This window comes from Trichosurus vulpecula, chromosome 4 (genome assembly GCF_011100635.1).
Source record: "Trichosurus vulpecula isolate mTriVul1 chromosome 4, mTriVul1.pri, whole genome shotgun sequence".
NCBI classification, from domain to species: Eukaryota; Metazoa; Chordata; class Mammalia; order Diprotodontia; family Phalangeridae; genus Trichosurus; species Trichosurus vulpecula.
In genome coordinates, this window is record NC_050576.1 from 103,078,606 (window position 1) to 103,097,149 (window position 18,544).

General features: G+C 40.2%; 1 protein-coding gene across 8 annotated transcripts in view; it reads left to right on the forward strand.

Annotated features, from left to right (window-relative positions):
• PPP1R12B (protein phosphatase 1 regulatory subunit 12B) overlaps window positions 1–18,544 on the forward strand; it is a 256,546-nt gene that overhangs the window by 88,968 nt on the left and 149,034 nt on the right. For all 8 annotated transcript variants that reach the window (XM_036757286.1, XM_036757291.1, XM_036757288.1 and 5 more), the window contains exons 7-11: window positions 1,634–1,713; window positions 2,501–2,643; window positions 11,352–11,464; window positions 12,865–13,068; window positions 14,236–14,318. In XM_036757286.1, the coding sequence (XP_036613181.1) occupies window positions 1,634–1,713; window positions 2,501–2,643; window positions 11,352–11,464; window positions 12,865–13,068; window positions 14,236–14,318 (623 nt within the window). The remainder of the gene's footprint in view (window positions 1–1,633; window positions 1,714–2,500; window positions 2,644–11,351; window positions 11,465–12,864; window positions 13,069–14,235; window positions 14,319–18,544) is intronic.

Genomic DNA, 18,544 nt, shown 5'->3' on the forward strand with positions numbered 1-18,544 from the left:
TTTAAAGAAGTTACGTGTCTTACAAGTGGTAGAGCAAGGACTAAAGTTCCGACCTCTCTGAATTGTGCCGTATGCCTTATGAAATGCCTAGTGCAGGATCCTTCATAAGTGTTTTGGGTGATGGTCCTCTTCCTTTTCTGGGGGAAAGAGAAGCATCTAAGTGGAGATATTGTCTTTGCCTTCTCCTGCTCTCATGATATTGGGACGTGGGCTTGCATAGGAGCTCTGAGGAGTGTGTACAGCCCTTTATACAGGGTGTCCCTACATCTGGACACATAGGCAAAAATGCATATTTTGAAATATTTGGAGTACTAACAGATCTTAGCCCCCTTGACTTCTTTTTCTGGGGTATGCTAAAGGAGAAGGTATACTCAATGAAAATCACAGATGCAGCGCACTTGATTGAACGCATAAAGAGTGAATGCGCTAAAATTGACGGCAATGTAGAGTTATTGCATCGAGTTCACATGAATCTTGCACATCAACTTCTGCATCACAAATGATGGAAATCATATTGAAGATGTTATTTGTTAATATTCCAATTAAATAAAATGTTGTTGAAAATTTCATTTATTTCATTTCTTGAAAATACGCATTTTTGCCTATGTGTCCAGACTTTAGGAATGCCCTGTAGTGCATTACTTCTTTCTGGAGATTCTTGTATTTCAGTTTACTTTAAGACAGTGGCAGAATTACACAGAATTATGCTCCAAGCAGAATAACTAATTGCTAGCTCTTTTCATCTCCTTTGTTGTACAACACATCACTAAATGCCACTGTTTCCTAAATGACAAAGATCAGTACTGTTAACCACAACAGTGTTCTTAAGACAGACATACGTAGTTTGTGTGGTTGGGTTTGGATATAACTGGATGGCCAGAAGGGACTATAGATCATAATTAATCCTTAATTTCTTCACTGACAGAGGAGGTTTTTTTCTCACTTTTCTAGCAGTATTTGGTGAATTAGCTTGCAGGCCTATGAATGCCCTTTGATCAAGACCTTTTTCTTAGTCTTGGTTGCTAAGCTTTCTTAACTATTGATTTCTTTTTGAAGTAAATCTGCTTTTTCCTAATAAATCTGTAGTGACATGATCTTTTTGGGTCAGAGGCAAGAGCCCTGGACTTAGAGTAACAAGATCTGGGTTCAAATTCTGGTTGTGCCACTTAAGAGCTATGTAGCGGTGAGCAGGTCACTTCCGCTTTGTGGGTTTCACTTTCCTCATCTCTGGAATGAGAGAACGGGGCTGGATGACTTTTAAGGTCAGTTTCAGCTTTTACATGTTATGATTCTGTAATTAATTGATTTTCTCTTTATCTACCTCCCCCTTTCTGGATTTTTATTCTCTTTCTGAAAAAATGGTCTGTCAAGTCAGCAGAGTTAGCTTTGAGCTTTTGCACCGCTCTTGAGTCAAAGCTTCAGTTCCATCTTCTTTGCACATCCTGTCCTTTGCTTTCTCACCCCAACATGGATCTTGTAGGGAAGTCCTTGTTAAGGAGACCTGACTTTTGCCAATCCGTGTATTCCTACCCCCTTGAGTCCTAATAATCACCTCTAGGATAGTCAGACCATTGCTGCTGATGCTTAATAACCAACAAGCCATTTTTCTCTCTCTTCCTTTTTCTGTCCTCAGCTTCGAAGTGAGAAAGAGACGAGAAACAAACTCATTGAAGCAGACCTGAATGGCAAATTGCAGAGTGGAATCTTTAAAAAGTAAGACATTTGACAACGAGAATAGGCCAGGGAGGAATGGGATTTTAGCTGACTTTGAGGCACTTAGAACAGCAACTCCTTCCTAGACATTGAAAATGCATGTTTTTAAGTGATACGAGATTACAGGCCCTCAGCATAACTTATGCTCCTTACCCTTTTAGTTCCTTTATACATGATATTGTGCTGTGGCACGGAGCCCTACATAGGCCTAAAAGAAACATAACAAGCTCTACTTCTTCTCTGTGATCTCTTAGGAAGGTTTTTATGGGAATTTCATTTATCATTATCATCATCATCATCATCATCATCATCACAGTCCTTATCACTAAAAATAATAACAGTAGCTTACATGCATTAATATATTATGGTTTGCAAAGTGCTTTTCTTACAGCGATTGACTGCAAACAGGTGACTTTGGGTTCCATAGAGCTGTTTGAGAGGATGGGAACTGGCATTTGTTAGTGAAGAAGTCACTGAGAATGAGTGAAATGTTTGGGACTTTGAAATTAGTTGGGCCTAATTAGCATTTTTCTCCTTCTGATACAAGGCATCTTAGCCTATCTACATTGGTGGTGACATTTATCATCAAGATACTGGTATGGTCCTAGAGCTGTTCAAGCTAGCTATGCTTGAATAAGGGAGTTAAATAAGGCAGACTTGAACTAGGGTTTCAGAGGAAGGAAATAGAAGAAGAGTTTGAAAGCAGTACCCTTGTTAATCTTCAATACAAGTAAACCTAAGAAATTGCTTGTCTTGTCAACACTGTTTAGTCTCGTTTCTGATTTAGCAAAGAGAAGATTCTGTATGATGAGGAAACACCCAAGTCCCAAGAAGCAGAGGAAGAGATTAAGGAATCTAGCAGCTCTAGCTCCGAAGAAGAGGAAGAAGGTGAAGAGGAAGCTTCCGAGTCAGACACTGAGAAGGAGGCAGGTAATACAGTGATGTTTATGTATCACATTCTCAAGCTGGATAGCTAAGAGAACCTTTCTCAGGGGTGGGGCACCTGTGGCCTCGAGGGTGCATGTGGCCCTCTAGGTCCTCAAGTGCAGCCCTTTGACTGAATCAGTCCCTAGAGGGCCACATGTGACCTTGAGGCTGCTGGTTACGCACCCTGGGCCTTTCTTATTTGAAAGCTACCAGGCCACTGAGTACTCCAAAAGAAACTTTTAAGTCTTGGTTAAAATTGTGTTGACTTTGTTGCAGAAACTTGGTTGTAGAGTTCTGGTCTGTGGCAGAGTATATTTAACCATTCCTAGATAGTGATGTGATAAGATGCTCTGTAGGCTCTAATATGAGGGAGCCAAAATGTCCTGATCTTGAGTTGGTGAATGATATGAAGATCAGATTCTGAAGGCTCAGGATTGAAGATGAAGGGCAGAGGAAAGGAGAGTTTATAGGCACACTTTGGGGAAAATGCTTTCTGTGTCTCCCTGGTGAATAAGTTTGTATTTAGTTATCTAATCTATAAGATCCCTTAACACAGCTTGAAATCTTCAACATTTTAAGTTCCCTCAATTCTGTGGTTGGTGATAAGATGTGAAAGCCATTTTATTTTGTGGCCTTTTAATTTGGTCATGCTATAGTTATCAAATATATCTTCTTGAGCAGTTTGACCAAGATCTCTTTAATGACAAGTGAGATGATAATACAACTCTCCATAAAATGATCAGGAGGTTAATCTAAAATAATTTATATGAAGCTGTGCTGTGCAGTCGGACATGCATTTGGAGAGATGCATTCACATGTACTTTTATTTCATTCTGCTTACTCTTGAACCATTCTTGAGGGTCTAGATCTTTTTGAATAGTGGGCCACTTTAGATGATACATAAAGCAGAATAAGCTCTTGTATTTGATCCCACAAAATGAGAGCATTAACTTGATAGAGTCAGCATTCAAATTCTGGCTGTCTTTAAGGCCACTTTCTCTGTGAAACTTTCCATGATGTTCTGCCAAATTGAGCTTTTACTCTTCTAAACTGCTTATAGCTGTTTGTTAATACCATTCTTATGGCACTTATCAATAAACCCTATGTTGTAATCACTTGTGTACAGTACATGTTTTATCTTCCTTGCTGTATTTATGGGTCGTCATGTAAAGTAATCCAAAAAACAAAAGGAAGTTGCAGATGAAATGAAAGCTAGGCCACAAGCTCTCCTTGGAGAGGCAAATAAAGAGTTATTGTGAATCCAGAGGCAACCAGAAGTAACATTTCATGGGACATTCATCTTATATCACAATGCTTATGATAACCATTTGCAAAAAAGATTACCATAAAATAATTGCACTTTATGTACGAATGTACGAACATTTGCAGAGGGTGAGGAGGTAGACAAATTTTACAAAGAATTTGATAAGCCAAGTTTTTAAAAAAATTTGTTCCGAACTTAAATACCAAATAGAATGAATATTTCCATAAACATAGTCAAACAGAAAAAGAGGACTATACTTAAAATTGTCATCTTTATTTTATACAGGTAATTTTTCTTTCAAAATATGTAATAATTCAACATGTAACTTTCAAAGCTGTCCTACTTGTCTTATTCTTCCTTGTCTTCCTTCCTATTTTGTCCTATAATTAAAGTGTTGCCCTCTTCTCTCCCTCTTCCTTCCCCTCCCTCTGTCCACATGGGGTATTATGTCCTTATTTACAGATGCTCTGCCTAAAGGACCGTAAATTTTGATGGCTGAAACCTAGCAAGATATCTTGGGGTTTACTGGCTAGATTTCTTTCTTTCTTTTTTCTTTTATTTTTTTCCAATTAAATGTAAAAAAAGTTTTCAACATTCACCTTTATAAGATTTTGTGTTCCAAACTTTTTTCTCCCTCCCTTTCTCCCTTCCTCCCTCCCTCCTTACCCTCCCCTCTCCCCAAGAGCCAGCAATCTGATATAGGTTATACACTTATATGGATTACTTTCTTAAAGACCCTGCCTTAAACCCAATTCACCCTGGCTCTCATTGTTTGGCCAACTATAAGTCCCATCCCAAGCACCACTTAGTGGTCATTGTTTGGGTCCTGGGGAATCCAGTAGTAATTGTTTCTGTTTTGGCCAGAAATCCTGAGGGTCTTCCCCTCCCAGATGGATTTTTTTTTTATTAGATAAAAGGGGTTATTCCTTGGCTCATTTCTTAACCAGCCCACTGAATGGGTATTGCCTCAATCAGAGTGAGAACTCTGAAACACCACAGCTTAAAAAGGCTAAGGTCTCCCACTGCATCCTAGGCCATTTCCAGTTGTCCTGATCTATATCTTGCCACTGGACAGATGTACATGGCTCTGGAGGAGAAAGTGAGGCTGGTGACCTTGCACAGCCTTCCTTCACAAATGGCAAACAACAATTTAAAGTGTTAATAACCCTCCTTATTTTTTTTCCTACCCTCTTTCTCCCCTCCATATTGAAAGAAAAAATAAAGGAGGAAAAACAAAGCCAAGTCCGCTAGAATTTATTAATATGCAGTTAGGCAAAACAGATTTCCACCTCAGCCATATTTAACAATGTTTCTCTTCTTCTGAATCTTGAATCCATCACCTCTCTGTCAACAGGAAGGGGCTATATGCTTCATCCTCAGTCTTCTGCACCTGTAGTGAGTCTTTGCATCAATCAGCGTTCTTAAGGCTTTCAGAGTTGCTTTTCTTTATAACATTGTTCTTAAATTGTTTCATTGGTTCTGCTCCCTTCAGTCTTCAGCAGTACTTTTAAAAAACAAGCTCTTTTCACAATTAATGATAGTAGAGCCTCCACTTTTGGACTCCGGATGTTTCTATCCTGCATATGCTGTTGGAAGAAGTGGAAATGAAAGGCACTGAAGAAAAGCCATTGGCTAGACCAGGGCTGTCCGAAATGCGGCCTGCACTGGGATTTATGTGGCGCTCCCTACAAGCATAGAAATTGACATAAATGCTTTAGTAAATAAAGAGCTCTCACTAAACTGGCAAATCAAAATATATTGTCTATTGTTTCAATAAAATCCTAAGGTTGGACAGCCCTGGGCTAGACCAAGCATAACCAGAGGAGACCTATGTAGGAGGTGACAATTTTGATGATATTGAGGGATCAAAACTCAAGGAAAATGAATAGAGGATAATGCCAAAGGCTTAAAAAAGGGAGAAATCTGACCTAAGTATTACCCACCCCCTCTATCGCCTCCCGGAGTGACTAAGAGATATCAGTAAGTGCCCATCCATACGCCTATTTCACCAACTATACAAATTTTTATGAGAATAATCTAAACACACTGAGAACATCTTTAATGTGGGTATTATTATGTCCCACTTTGCATCTGCTGCCTTGCCTGGTTTCAGTTCCCTGCAAGATGATGCCCCTCCCAGGATAAGTTTTCTGAGTTCACCACCATGCTGCTAACTCAATCCTTGATTAACTCCACCTTCCTCAGCCTCCTCTCCTCTCTGATTAGAGGGCAGGAGGACAGAAAACCAAACTCCTCCCAGTGCCTTCCATTATAGAGGGAAGAAACTGGACTCTCAGATCCAAAGACTCCACTTTGTGTACACAGCTTTGCTGGGTTTCAACTTGTCCCTGTCCTGGGCACCTCTTGGTGTCTCCCCTGCCCACCTTTCCTGCCTCCTTTTGTGTGTTGTCTCCCCCTCTAGAATGTAAGCTTATTGAGGGCAGGAGCTGTCTTTTTTATTAATTTTATCCCCAGCGCTTAGCACGGTGCCTGGCATTTAATAAATCATTATTGGATTGGAATTGTTATTAGAAAAGAATAAGCAGATTTTCACCAACAGTTCTCTGCAGTAGACCATAGCTTTATAATCACAAATTTATTGAAAGCTATAAAGAATATAAAATCCTAGTGTGCTTACTGTTCATTGACTTTTTAAAAAAGCATTTTATTCAATAGAGCAAAATGCTGCCTTAAAGGCTCTCTCCAACAAGTTATCTTTCATGTTTATATAAAAGTAGTACAGGTTTTTGATATACAAAAGATGTAACAAGCAGAGGGGAATCTTTTTTTTTTGTTGACTTTTTGGTTTTTTATACCAGATGAAACATAAAGCAGGTAAAAAGATATTTTACAGTCACAGAGGAGGTACAGCGAAGAGTTGAAGTTGGAGAAGGGATTTGTGAGATCTCTCCGATCCCGTGTTTGTAGTAGCTTTGTGTCCATTGATTTAAGCCCTGGAGCACTGCAGAGCCTCCCAGATGAAGTTCATGATCACTTTAGAGAGATTTGACACAACTATGCACACAAGAAAAGCCAAGCTAAAAAGAAAGTTATTCTCATAGCCAAGATTAAAAAGAAAAACCACAGTATTTGTATAGCACTTGAGGTTTTGCCAAGTGCTCTGCACGTGTTACCTCCTCGGTCCTCAAGATCATCCTGGGAGGTCGGTGCTGCTATTATTCCCATTTTTCAGATGAGTGAACTGAGACAGAGAGAAGGTCAGTGATGTGCTCAGGTACCACAGAGTTTCCAGGTCAGGATTTGAGTCCAGGTTTTCCTGACTCCAGGCTTCAGTGCTGTCTGTTGTACCATTTAGCTTTCTCCGTTGTCTAAATTGTATTGGGCTTATCCCTTCCTTCATATAGATGAAACAGAAACTGCAAATTAACTTTGGAAAGTTGACAAGTTCTTTCAGTGACATTAAGCTTTGAAACAATAACTCATCCCCCTTTTCCCCTTAAAGGTGATCTGTGGATTCTTCTGATTGGCACTTTGTTTTCTGTGTTCAAAGATTCTTGGCAGGCTATTTTTTAGGGTTGTTTCTTTTATTATGGTGTTCGGGTTTTTTGACCTTTGTTCTTCTGAGAGACCTCCTGTAATCCTTGAAATGTCTCTACACATTCTCTCTTTGAGAGCAATGTTTTGTTTGCATAGAGATCATGTTTTCTTTTAAAATGATTGCCTTTTGCTTCTCTTCTTCCAGATTGTCCTTCACTTCTACAATCATGCATCACCAACTGCCTTTTGGACATCTTCAGCTGAATGTCTTTTATAAGGCATCTCAAACCTATGCCCAAAACAGGACTCATCTTTCTCACCAAACCCTTTCCTTCTTCTAAACTTAATTTTTCCTTTCAAGGACACCACCATTTTCCCAGTTCCTCAGACTCACAACCTCTGTATCATCCTCTACTCTTTACTCTCCTCCGTATCCACATCTACATCCATATCCACATCCACATCCTCTCCTAGTATCAAGCCCTTACCTGAGGGTGCTCTGCCCAAAGGAAGGTAAATTTTGAAAGCTGAAACCTACCTAGATATCTTGGGGTTTACTGGCTAGATTTTTTTTCTTAAAAGACTTTAAACCCAGTTCATTCTGGCTCTCATTGGTTGGCTAACAGTAGGTCCCTACCCAAACACAACTTAATGATTATTGTTTGGAACCTGATGGCTCAGAGTGAATGTAAATAAGAATTGTTTCTCTTTTGACCAGAAACCCTGAGAGTCTTCCCCTTCCCTTATGCCTTGGCTTACCTCACTTCTTAAAAAGCCCTAACCTGTGAATGGGCATTGCCTCAATCAAAGTGAGAACTCTGAAAGACCTTGGACCTAAAAGTCCAAAACGGTCTCCCACTGCATCTTAAGCCATCTCCAGTCATCTTGATCCATATTTGGCCATTGGACCCAGGTGACTCCAGAGGAGAAAATGAGGCTGGTGACTTTGCATAGCCCTCCCTCACTTGAATCCAATTGACTTGCAAGTCATGGCATCATCTACCTGATGTCATGGTCCTCTCGAGAGCTAAGGACAAACCACACAACCATACATTCACATCCAGTCAGTTGCCAAACCTTATTTCTATATCTTTGTTGTGTATCTTTCTCTCTCCTCACACAGTGACCACCCTAGGTCAAGCCATCTTTGCCTCATGCCTAGATTATTTCTGTCATCTTTTGTTTGATATCCCCACTACAAATGATCCTTCACTGAGCTTTCAAAAATGATTTTCCTAAAGCATCTGTCTCTGTCTCTCTGTTTCTCTGTGTCTCTTTTTCTCTTTCACTCTTGGTTTCTGTCTCTCTCTGTCTCTCTGTCTCTCTGTCTCTCTCTCTCTCTCTCTCTCTCTCTCTCTCACACACACACACACACACACACACACACACACACACACACACACACACATTCAGTAAGCTATAGTGGCTACCTGTTACCTTTTGGATCAAATGTAATGGCATGTAAAGCCCTATACAATTTGGCCCCTTACCACCTCCCCAGTCTTCTTACACTTTACTCCCCTCTGTCCATCTACAGTGTAGTTGCACCTGTCTGCTTACTAGTTCTCCTCACATGACACACCATCTTTGAACCCTGTCCTTTCCTTTCGCAGAGTATGATAGAGTAGGTATTCTTTGGGGCAATCAATTGAATTGGATCAAGAGTCCTTAACTCGGGGTTGACAGATCTAAGGCAGGGCTTCTTATACTTTTTTCACAAATGACCCCTTTTTTGGCCTGAGAAATTTTTATGCAGCCCTGCTTATATAGGTATGTACAATAGGCATACAAATGAAACATATTGATGTTAAATTATAAAGAAATCTATTTTAAAACAATTCTTTGGTATACATATAATTTTACCATTTATTAAAGTGGAAAGCAGATTTACATACTAATGAGATGGGTGTACTTGTTTATTTTTACATAAAGAATTAAATCTTGGCAAGATATTTGATACTGCGGGACATCGTCAGCATTTTTCAGAGTTGATCAATACTTTGGTTTTATAATCATCAATACTGAGAATACTGCTTCCCATAAATACATAATATAAATGGCAGAAGTATGTTTAGGGCTGTGTCAGAAATTGTTGGAAATTCTGTCCTAATTGCAAGCCAAAATTTATTTAACAATTTTGTATGTACCGTAAAAACACTGCAATTTATAACATACAATAGTCTCTTAAATCTGAGCTCAGTTGTTTCTGGTAGTATTCGTTGGCATTGCTTGGTGTGACAGCATGTGCAGTGCAAAGTGCGCATGTTGTGTGTTCAGAATCAAGGCTGCAGTGAAGTTGTGCAATGCAACATGGACAAGTGCTGCCAGAAACACCTCAGATTCATATGTATTTGATTTTTAATTAATTTTTGGTAATTGCATGTTCAGAAACCTTTTATTGTTGCCAAATGTTTTGCAAACTCTGCATTCAGGTACATGACCTCATACTGGGTTATGACCCACTGTTTAAGAAGCGCTGCACTAAGGGATCCATGGATAGTTTTTTCTCTAACCTGTCTTCTGTGCTTTGAATGCTGTCCTTTTTTTATCTCTGCCAATCTTACTTTCTGCAGAAGGCCTTTCCTGTTCTCCCCCACAGCTTATGCTGTCACTCTGAGGCTACATTTCTCCTACACTGTGTATCTTGTTTGTCCATAGAGATTTACATATTTTCTTCTTCAGTAGAATTTGCTTTTATTTGAATCCCTAGCATTTATCACAGTGCCTGGCATATAGTAAACACTTAATAAATGCTTGTTGACTGACTGTTGATGATAATGACTGTAGCATCGTTTGATTGACACAGGGCAGGTAGGAATATTGACACATTGACAGGGTAGGTGCAGCATCCTTGTGTTCTTGGAGCAAAGAGACTTCAAAATCTCATTCTGGGCGATAGCCTCAGGAAGAGATTGCAGAATCATAGAATTTAGATTTGGAAGAAGCCTCAGCATTCATCTAGTTCTTAGCTTTTTTTTTGTGTCATAGATCCCTTTGGCCGCCTCTGATCTCCTCCTCGGAATAACTTCTTTAAATGCATTAGATAAAATACATAGGACTACAGAGGAAATCAGTTCTAATGAAATACAGTTTTCAAAATATTTTCCCCTTGAAATCTGGCCGTATATACCTTAGGGGAGTATTTCGACCCCAGGTTAAGGACCCTTGATATAATTCAGTTGATTGCCTGAAAGAATCCATACTATCAAATACTCAACAAGTAGTCATTTAGCTTCTTCTTGAAAACCTCCAGTGAGGAGAAGTTCACTGCCTGTGGAGGGCAGCCCAGTCCTCTTTTGTGTTGTCTTAGGACCACAACTCTGGAGTTAGTGGAGGCCCCTGTCTGCTGGTGCCTAACTAGTGGGAGTGGGGGCTTTGGTCTCGTTGTGGTGACTCAGAACAGAGGTGTTAGAGCCTCTACCTGAGGCAGTAGGTTCCTGGGGGGAGGAGGCCTCCAAACCCTGTCTGCCCATGGAGTGTCCCACTATCACTGGTCAAACCAGCCATTTGGTTCCTCGTTTGGTTCTTTGGGATTTTAAATTTTGTTTTGCTATTGTTTTACATGTGCTAGTTTTGTCTCCTAACACAGTCATGAGCACAATAAATACTAAAAAAAATTTTACTAATTGACAAAATATTTAACAACTGTATGGCCCAGTAACTCATTCATCAGATCAAATTGATATGTTTTTAATCCCCTCTACACATAATAAAGATTTAGACTCAAGTTTTTAGGGCAGGTGAGTAAGTTACACATGGATTTGGTTAACTTCTACTTCCAGCAGTCTCTTAGTGGTTTTACTTGGAGTTGAGGTATTTCTGTGGATTCATGCTTCAACCCTTTTGGCTAATATTTGCCAGGTGACCCCTTTCAGTTAGCAGAGAAGTGCATGAGAGAGAAGCAAAATTTTAATAGTATTTTTATTCCTTCTCCACTGTTAAACACAAGATCAAAAGCCAGAGGCTGTTGTCAACCACTCCAGTTCTGAATCAAAGAGTACCATCATGGAGCAGATACCACCACCATCTCAGAATATCCTCTCTGCTTCTCCTGCCAGAAGAGTGAGTACCTTGGAAAGCCATAAAATCAGCTCCAGCTTTATGTTATCCCCTAGAAGACCATGAGGACAGCTTTGGAGTGAAGTGTTGTAAAATAATATTATCATAGCTTATAGCAGATTATGTATTTATGGTGCTTTAGGGCTTATAAATATGCTCTTGATGTTCTTTACAATTCTGTAAAACTTTCATCTGGATAGTAGTATTAGTGTACAGAACAAAAAGGGCCTTTGTTATTAGAAATTGCTTGTTATCTGTCACCTGAAAAAAATTTATCTTAAGATAAAGTTAGTATTTCCTACAAATAGCTTTATATGGGCAGCAGTCTGGGGGAGCTCAGGCTTCCCGCATTTACAGTTTTGACAGCCTCTCTGTGCTATTTGCCTCTGGTCTAAAGTTTTTCTGGTGAGACTCCCATCTTTGCACTTTATTGGAGATTAAAAGAAGATAAGTGCTCACTGAAATGCAAAACACCAATTGGTTCATACATCATTAGTCCTCTCGAAAACTTGGGAACTAAACATGACACACATGGCTCTCTATGGCACTCATACTCTATCTGATAGAGAGACAAAGATGGCTTGGCAGAGAAGGGAGCCCAAAGCAGTTTTCAGAAGGCCTTTAGACTCCATTAAAGTTCCAAACTAATGCAGGCACATCCAAGTCCTCTGAAAGATTTTTAGCAATTAGAATTTGAATGAATTTTTGCAAAGATTGCACATTTTTACACCTTTTGCTCACTGCACATTTTTGTCAAGTGTCCTACTTTGATACTTCGTAGATCCTTGGCCTGCACAGGACAGATTTAGAGTTAGAAGGGACCTTAGAGGCCTTCCAATCCAACTCCTTCATTTTACAGCCTTAACTGGCTGTTTCTTTAGTTGGTATACCTAAAAAACTCTGTCACTTATTAGCCAAACTCCTGGTGGTATAAGGCTATCTGAGCTGGTCTGGGCTGGTGCTAGATGACAGATAGACAGTCTGCTGCTGAGCCCTTACTCTTTGCTTTTCTAGTTGGTAGGCCCTGGAATTAGTAGGCATAGCCTTCACGAGAACTTGGGGCCCCCTCTATACTACATTGAAGACTTCAGAAGCAGGCTTACTTAATATTAAATCAGCTTGTCTTATTGCCAAGAACTCATTTTAGTTTTCCAACCTCTGGGTCAAGGCAATGTCTGTTATCCCCATGTTATAGATGGGAATAATGAGGGCCTAAGTGGCACACATGTAACTAGGATCCAGTCTGGTAATCCTTGCACAAGACAACAGGGCTTTATTGAGCTCAAGTGTTGAGTGGAATTACGTTAGGAAAAGGCTAATCGTCTGAAAAAGGAATCTGCTCCAACTGTGTGAACGTTGCTGTTTCATCAGCTCTTCTTCCTTGTTCCTTCCTTTCCTTGTAGTTCTCCTCTAGTTTCTTTAATAAGGCAGAAGAGCCCAAGGATGAATCACCCGCCTCATGGCGACTTGGACTCCGAAAGACCGGCAGCCACAACATGCTCAGTGAGGTGGCCAGTCCTCGTGAGGCTTTAAGGGATCGAGGCTCCTCCATCTACCGCTCATCATCGAGCCCCAGGATTTCTGCGCTGCTAGACAACAAAGAAAAGGTGCTGTTTGGGGGGAGGGCAGTCAGGAGATTCATTCTGTGACAGTCCAGCCATGGGGGTAAATAGAAAACCCTTGTCAGCCCCAGAAAGTCACAGGTATTGAAGATAGATCAACACCTTAATATTGGAGACAAAACATGATTCACAAGGGACAAGTAATTGTTGACAAGAGCTGCAGCAATTCTTGCTCTATTGATCACATAGTTTCTCCTTTTCTCTCTACTTATATCCAGCCTTCTCACCCTTAGGACAGCAACAGTGTGACGTGTATCCAGGTTTAAATGTCTTCCTAGAAAAATACAACTTGCTTGTTTTTTTAGGACTTGGGAGCAAAACAGTTAAATGACATTGGGCATAATCCCTTAGTTTGGACTTTCAAGCCAAAAGATCTCAGCAAGAATAGAATTTGGAAAAAAAAGTGCTCCTAAAACTTCCACCAATAGTAAAGGGGGGACTATCTGTTTTGTAGTGGTTAGGCAATCCTCACAAATGGCTACTCACCCGAGATAAGTAAAAATGGTTCATTTCAAATTGCCCCGTCCCAGGTCTTAAGTTGGCTCACTTGATATTCTCGTTCTTCCTCTCTGAGGTCATGACCTGTTATTTTAGTTAGCTTGAATGGTTTTTTAACCTCCTGAGAACACTGAGATGGAAGAAGGTACGCTAGCTTTGTTGCCTCTGTAGTGATATTTGTTGTACTTTTCCTCAAAGAAGCATCTACATTTTTTCTCCTCACAGGATAACTCTCTAAGGACAGCCTAGCTTGCCTGTTCTTTACATTTGAAGTCTAATTGTTAAAAAACGAATAAGATGGCAGTGGGGGAGAAGAGTCAACGAGTACTAGTCCATTTAGAACTCTTTGGAATTTGGCTTTTGAACCTGTTGCCTCTCTGCCATAGCTAGGCAATTTGGGCTGCTTTTATCCATGTTCTGATCACCCCTGCCATCCAGTGGCTTGTTCCATATATACTTGTTTCTTTTTGAAAGGACCCAGGAACTCCTGAGCCACTGAAAACCTGCTATCGTATATAACCCTGGCTATGGAATTGGTGTCTGAACTGAGCCCGACAATTGGGTTATGTTTTGTGGTGGTACATTTAGTCCCAGGCTTCATCTCCCATATCAATACTATACCTACCCAACACTTTCCTTGTTTTGGTTTTGCAGGAGAGGGAAAACAAAAGCTATTTTTCCTCACTAGCCCCCCGGAGGCTCAATAACGCAAGCGACATTGAGGAAAAGGAAAACAGGTATGGCTGTGTCAGTCTAACGGGTTGCTCTGATTTGATGCTGTTGTGCCAAGGTCTTCCTGGGTTCTTGTTTCTCTGCCCTAAGTAGGCAGATATCCTTTATCCATTTCGAATGTCCTCCTGTCAGCATCCCCCTGCACAGTATGTGTATTACATGTGTTCCCGATCCCTCCTTCTGCTTTTTCTTGTTTAATACATTTAATAAATTTTTCTTTTAGTTTTTATTTATACCTGTCTCATCATGCCTGACAGCTATTCCGCTTTCTTCTTCAGAGTATCTTTTTTGTTCTTTTCCACTATGATAAACTGCTCCCATTCTGTGTCTAAGTGGCACAGTGGATAGAGTGCTGAACCCAGAGCTGGGAAAGCCCAAGTTCATATCCCACCTCAGACACTTACTAGCTGTGTAACCCTGGGAAAGTCACTTAACCTCCGTTTGCCTCAATTTCCTCAGCTGTAAAATGGGGATAATGATAGTACTCCCAGTGTTGTTGTGAGAACAAAATGGTATTTGAAAAGTGCTTAGCACAATGCTTACTACGTAGTAAGAACTTAATAAATCCTGCCCTGCCTCCCCTTCCTTGGCTTCCCTTCCTTTCCTTGCCTTGTCTTCCCTTCTCTCCTTCCCTTCCTGCCATCCTCCCTAAAATAACCTACTTGTATTCCAAATTCAGAGATCTTGTGATTCATGCTCTCAATTTGTCGTGCATATAAAAGATAGTTAATGAATGCTTGTTGAACTGAATTGAAAATTGTAGGCTCTAAAGGACTTTGACTCTTATTTATATCAAATGCCCTCAGTACTTTCATAGCATGATGCCGAAATATCAATGCAGAACTTTAAAAAAGGAATTTTAGCATGTTAGTAAGAAATGGTCCTTGTCACTATAAAATAAATAATTTCCTATATGTGCAGATCTGCACGATTCTAAGTCATAAGCAGGCGGCTGCTGCGTGCCTACAGATCAGATCTGGGACCCAGCCAGAGTGCCCAAAAAGGCCAGTGACGTGATCGCTTGAGGGGGTCGTGTGACCATGGGCAAGTCACTTCTCAGAGCTTCAGTTTCCTCATCTGAAAAATGAAGATCTCAACCTAGTGATTGCTAAGGGTCCTTCCAGATCTGACATTCTGTGATTCTGGGAATACTGTTGCTATAAGATATGATGTCTGAAATGGTTTCCATGGTTGTTTAATTTGATGGAGCTCCTTCTAGCTTTTGGAAGCCGGTGCTAACCTCTAGTTGTATTATTGCACTCATTGTGTCATGGGTCAACCACAGAATTTTGTTAGTTGTCTTCAGTTTTAGTTCCACCAATATTATAGTTAAAAAGGGAGGATTCAAAGATGTGCAATGCTATGATCTGAATCCCTGAGGAGCTTACAAGGGATACAACGCATAACTATTGTAAGATAGCATGTGATTCATGTATAACCCATATCAAATTGCTTGCCTTCTCAATGAGGAGGGCAGGGAGGGAAGGAGAGAATTTAGAACTAAAAAATTTTAAAAATGAATGTTAAAAAATGTTTTCATATGTAATTGGAAAAAAAAATTTAAAAGAAACAAAAAGAAAGTATGTGATTAAGCACCACAGTGACTGGCATAGATTAGTAAGTTCCTCGATCAGGAGGAGGAGCACTGTGTGTTGAAGTGGTTGGGGAAAGGAGGCAAAATTTGTGCTATGCACACATGGGGCAGGGAGAATAGCAGGAGCCTTCCACAAACATAGCCCCTTTAGGGATCGAGAGGTTTGACTGGCCTGACCAGAGTTGGCAAGTGCTGGAAGATAAGGAAGGGATAGTTTTTTTTCTTATATTGACACAGTATTTTCCTACTGTACGGTCTGCCTATTGGTTCTAGTTTTCTCTTACTCTGAAGCTATGCAGAAAGGAGAGTAACATGATCAGATCTGTACCTTTGAAAACTTATTTTGTAACTTTGTGGAGAATGAATTGGAGAGGATACTGGAAGTAGAGACAGCAATGAGGAAGGTGGATTAGTAGTCCCGATGATAGGTGATGAGAGCCTGAAGTCAAGTAGTGGCTGTGCAGGTGGATAGAAGGGTAAGAACTTGAGAGATGGGATGGAGGGGAAAGTGACAAGACTTGGCAACTGATTACATGTGGGGTCTGAGGGAGAGGAAGGAGTCAAGAATGATGCTGAGTTAGTGAAATCTACGTGTTTAGGATTGGCTATGTTCCCAACAGAACTAGGAAGGTTGAAGGAGGGTGATGTTTAGAGGGTAAGACAAGCACTTCAGCTTGGGAGGTTTTTCAGTTTGACAGGCTTACAGGATATCTAAGTGGATATATTCATAGGGAGATGCAGTACTAGCAGTTAAGGAGAGGGATTACAACTAGATATATTGATCTGAGAGTCATCTTCCTACTAGTGATAATTGAACACATGGGAACTGATAAGATCACATAGAGCTATTTGGAGGTTTTTGGTAACTTTGGAGAAATACCAAATGTTAAGAGTTGAAAGTCAGATTGCATGGGGTTGAAAAGTGAGTGGATGTTGAAAAAGTACACACAAATAAATAGTATAGATGATACTTTTTAAGAGTTTGGTCATGGAAGGAAGAAGATATATAGCACACAATAGCTTGAGGAGATGGCAGTCAAGTGAAAGGGGCCTTTTTTGTTCGTTTTTTTTTTAAAGGAGATTGGAGCACCAGAGAAGCCAGTGAAAGTAGAAAGATTAAAAATAAAATCGGTAATGATAGAAGAGTCAAGTTTTTAGAAGAGAGTAGAACGGATGGGATTAAAGACATAAATAAGAGGGGATTGGTGTTGGCAAAGTGAAGGACCACCTCTTCATTGGAGTCTGTGGTGAAGGAAGAGACAGTGGAGGATGACAAGGAAGCATTTTCAGGGGTAGATTAAGGGAGAAGAGATCAGAGAGTATTCCCTCTGTTTTTTTTTTCAGTAATGTAAGAGATAGTATATAGGGAGTTGGAAGAAAGGAGAAAAGGTTTGGGGCTGGCATAGGGATAAAAACTGTGATCAAGAAACTGAATTTCTTGGGGCAACTAGGTGGTTCAGTGAATAGAGCACTGGCCCTGGAGACAGGAGGACCTGAGTTCAATCCGGCCTCTGACACTTGACACTTACTAGCTGTGTGACCTTCAGCAAGTCACTTAACCTCAATTGCCTTGCCTCTCCCCTTCCAAAAAAAAAAAAAAAGGGAAACTGAATTTCTTAAGAAAGGAAGAAGAATGGCCTGGACTCTAGTAGATGTCAAATTTCCAGGTAGCCTTTCTACTGAAACTTTATCCCTCCACCACTCAAAAACAAAAACCCTAAAAAAAAAATTTTTGCCCCAGACTTTCTAAATCTTTTAACAAAGTTTTGTCGTATTGCCTGAAATTCTAATAAGCATACTTTTCTTTTTTTTCTTTTTTTTTCTTTTTTAGTTTACAACACTCGGTTCTACATAATTTTGAGTTCCAGATTTTCTTCCCTCCCTCCCCCCTTCCCTCCCCAAGATGGCATGGTATCCCATATAACTTCGACGTATAACGTCTCATTGAATTAATTTACACACTAGTCAAGTTATGGAGAAGAATTGTGACCAATGAAATGAATCATGAGAAAGAAGAGACAGGACCAAAAAAAACCCCAAAACCAACCCAAAAACAAAAGAGAGAAAAAGAAAAAAAAGAGGGGCGGGGAAAGGCTAGCATGAAGTGTGCCTCAGTCTGCATTCATATTTCATAGTTCTTTCTCTGGGTGTAGATAGCATTCTCCATCGTGGGTCCTTTGGAGTTGTCTTTGTATCTTGTGTTACTGAGATGAGCAGAATCCGTATATCTGTGGTTGTATATAATGTTCTCCTGGCTCTGCTCTGCTCGCTCAGCATGATGTCGTGTAGGTTTTTCCAGGCTGTTATGAAGTCCATATCATCCCCATTTCTTATAGCACAATAGTATTCCATTACCTTCATATACCACAGCTTGTTCAGCCATTCCCCAATTGATGGACATCCCTTTGATTTCCAATTCTTAGCTACCACAAAAAGAGCCACTATAAATATTTTTGTACAGATGGGTCCTTTTCCTACTTGTGTGATCTCTTTGGGATACAACCCTAGAAGTGGTATTGCTGGGTCAAAGGGTATGAACATTTACATAGCCCTTTGGGCATAGTTCCAACTTGCTCTCCAAAATGGCTGGATCAGTTCACAACTCCACCAGCAATGTAACAGTGTTCCAATTTTCCC